Source organism: Cyprinodon variegatus, unplaced genomic scaffold (assembly GCF_000732505.1).
Source record: "Cyprinodon variegatus isolate N-32 unplaced genomic scaffold, C_variegatus-1.0 Scaffold4868, whole genome shotgun sequence".
In the NCBI taxonomy this organism is placed as follows: Eukaryota; Metazoa; Chordata; class Actinopteri; order Cyprinodontiformes; family Cyprinodontidae; genus Cyprinodon; species Cyprinodon variegatus.
This window is the reverse complement of record NW_015155321.1, coordinates 1-2,484: the sequence shown is the minus strand read 5'-3', so window position 1 is coordinate 2,484 and position 2,484 is coordinate 1. Positions and strand designations below refer to the sequence as shown.

General features: G+C 44.4%; 1 protein-coding gene across 1 annotated transcript; it reads left to right on the top strand.

Moving 5' to 3' along the window:
* Positions 1–1,274: 1,274 nt before the first annotated feature.
* Positions 1,275–1,876, top strand: LOC107081423 (glutamate receptor ionotropic, NMDA 2C-like; the record flags this gene model as incomplete). Its single annotated transcript, XM_015369604.1, has 1 exon — positions 1,275–1,876. A coding segment is annotated over one exon (602 nt), but the record flags the coding sequence as incomplete, so codon positions are not given.
* Between the last annotated feature and the right edge of the window lie 608 nt (positions 1,877–2,484).

Sequence of the window (2,484 nt, the reverse complement as noted above, 5' to 3'; positions counted from 1 at the left end):
GTCAGAATTCTGAGAAAAAAGTCAGAATTCTGACTTTTTCCCATGTTAAACTGAAATAAAATTTAAAAATCAGTTAACCTTTTTTTTTTTTTCAGTAGCCCTAATCCTCTTCCGTAAATTGTTGGTAGGGACAAGTAGGTCGGTCCAAAATGTTGGTAGGGACATGTCCCTATGGTCCCTATGCAAACCTACGCCCATGAGTGGCAGCAGATTCAGCATCATGTCTGCTAGGAAGTACCAAAACGCTGCCAATACGCCATTATACAGTAGCTGGAAGTTAGAAACACGTTCAGCGCTCGTCTGGAACACGTCAGATGCGTTGGAGAAAAGTTCTTGATAAGTTACGCAGAATTTATGCACAAGTAGTAACTTTCACTAAACGTATGTCAACCATCAGATAACTGACCTGGAACTTATGTCCCACGTATGGCATATGCTGGCATATGTGCTTGCATCCTCGCCGTATGTTGACGTGTGCCAGCATGTTTCTGCATGTTTTTGCAAGCTCATAACTTGTACAAAATGTGCCCATAACTTCTCCAGCGTATGCCAGCGTTTTGGCCAGATTTTTCATGTGTCAGGTATACGATGGTCTAAATCGTCAAGGTGTGACTGGGGCTGTGAAGAAAACTGCAGAGTGTTGAGTTACTCTCAAATCCTTGTTTTGATTAAGTGTTTCAAAGTTTTATTTTTTAATTGCAGTAGTTTTTTCAAATTTCCTTTTACATAACAGGCTCTTTGATTGGATCAATAATGAAACAACATTCACTCCATTAAAATAAAGCTTAGGTCTCTGCAAAGCAGAGTTTGTTTAAAATATGCAATCTGTCATGGTATAAATAATGTCCTCCAGAGGTCCAGGAACAAATGATTAGCAACATGCTGTTGAAGATTCTCAGTTATCCAGGTCATAGTCATTCGCGGCCCCCATCCCCATGCCAAGCCAACAATTCCCTCTAACATCACCCCTTGCAGAGACAAAGACAAGTATCGGGTATTGCAGACTAGCAAAGAACCCAACGCCTGCCCATTCCCAAGGGATCCATTTGTCCGGTTCAATTTGCATGTTTTCGAAGCCGAAACAAGGCTACCATATAAAGCCTTTAATTAAACGCTAATTTTGACATTTTGAATTTAAAACGCTTCCTGGATGGGAAGCAAAATTTCTTCAAACTTGGAAACAAAGTCCGGTGGATTGTTTTAACTTTTTTGGGGATGACTAGCATCATGCTGAGTAAAGGAAACAATGCCATGTTTTTCTCCTTTACCTCCAGGGTGAAGGTTCCAACTTCCTCCAGCTGGGCTCCTCCATTGAGCAGCAGATCAACGGGATGTTCAAGGTGATGGAGGAGTACAACTGGGACAGCTTTGTGGTCATAACGAGCCTGTACCCCGGCTATGAAGCCTACGTGGATTACATCAAGTCCTTCACCGACACCAGCTACTTCATGTGGGATCTGCAGGACGTGTTGTCCTTCGACATGTCGGCCGACAGCATGAACGACATACGAGCGCGGAGGTTGCTTCAGCAGATTGATGCCCAGGTCCTGTTAGTCTATTGCTCCCATGAGGAGGCGCAGTACCTTTTTTCATTAGCAACTGAAGTTGGACTCGTAGGGCCGGGCTACATCTGGATTATCCCCAGCATGGCTGTGGGAAACCCAGACATCCCGCCGCCCGACAGCTTCCCGGTGGGCTTAATCAGCATCATCACGGACCGCTGGAGGATGAGTTTGAGGAAGAGAGTGCGTGATGGGGTGGCCATCGTGGTTAAAGGGGTTCAGAGCTTTAGGAAACAGAGAGGCTTCGTTCCTGAGGGCCACAGCGACTGCCATAACCCCGTCAAACAATCCGCTACCAACGACACCCTGTTCAGGTAAGATACCGTCTTTTCACTGATCTACATATTTAATTCCTCTATCATCACTGCGGTACTTAAATGTATTATAATGGGTGTTAGGTTTATTATTTATACATCATGTGCATTGTTATTCTGTTAGCCAGATTAGACAGAGTAGATGGCCTTCCTTCACATGGTGGATGTCACTGTGTGTACGGAGGTCATCTAATCAGGACAGCCTTCATGTCTTTAAGAATACACAGGATATGGGCACATCTTGGAGCTGGTCTGATAGAGGAGAGCTATCTGTAACCCTGAAGCATAGAAGCAAGCTGCACGAAGTTCAAGTCAGTTTCTGATACGGTCAGCTAAACATCAACATGATGCAACACATAGACTCATGAGCTATAAGAAGCAGGAGATGACCTTCATCGGGGCTCAATCTTTGCCGGACGCTCGTGGACGTGATTTTTGAGCCCACAGCTGTGCAAGCTCCAAGCATTTTCTCTTTCTGTTTTTACTTCTGTTTTATAGTCCTTTTTTATATGGTTTTACCCAGTTTGAGTTAAGAGTAGTGAATAACTTGCTCCCAGGAAAAGAACCGTGAGGAAGCCCCCGAGGCGCAACGGCTTTTTTAGGGTACA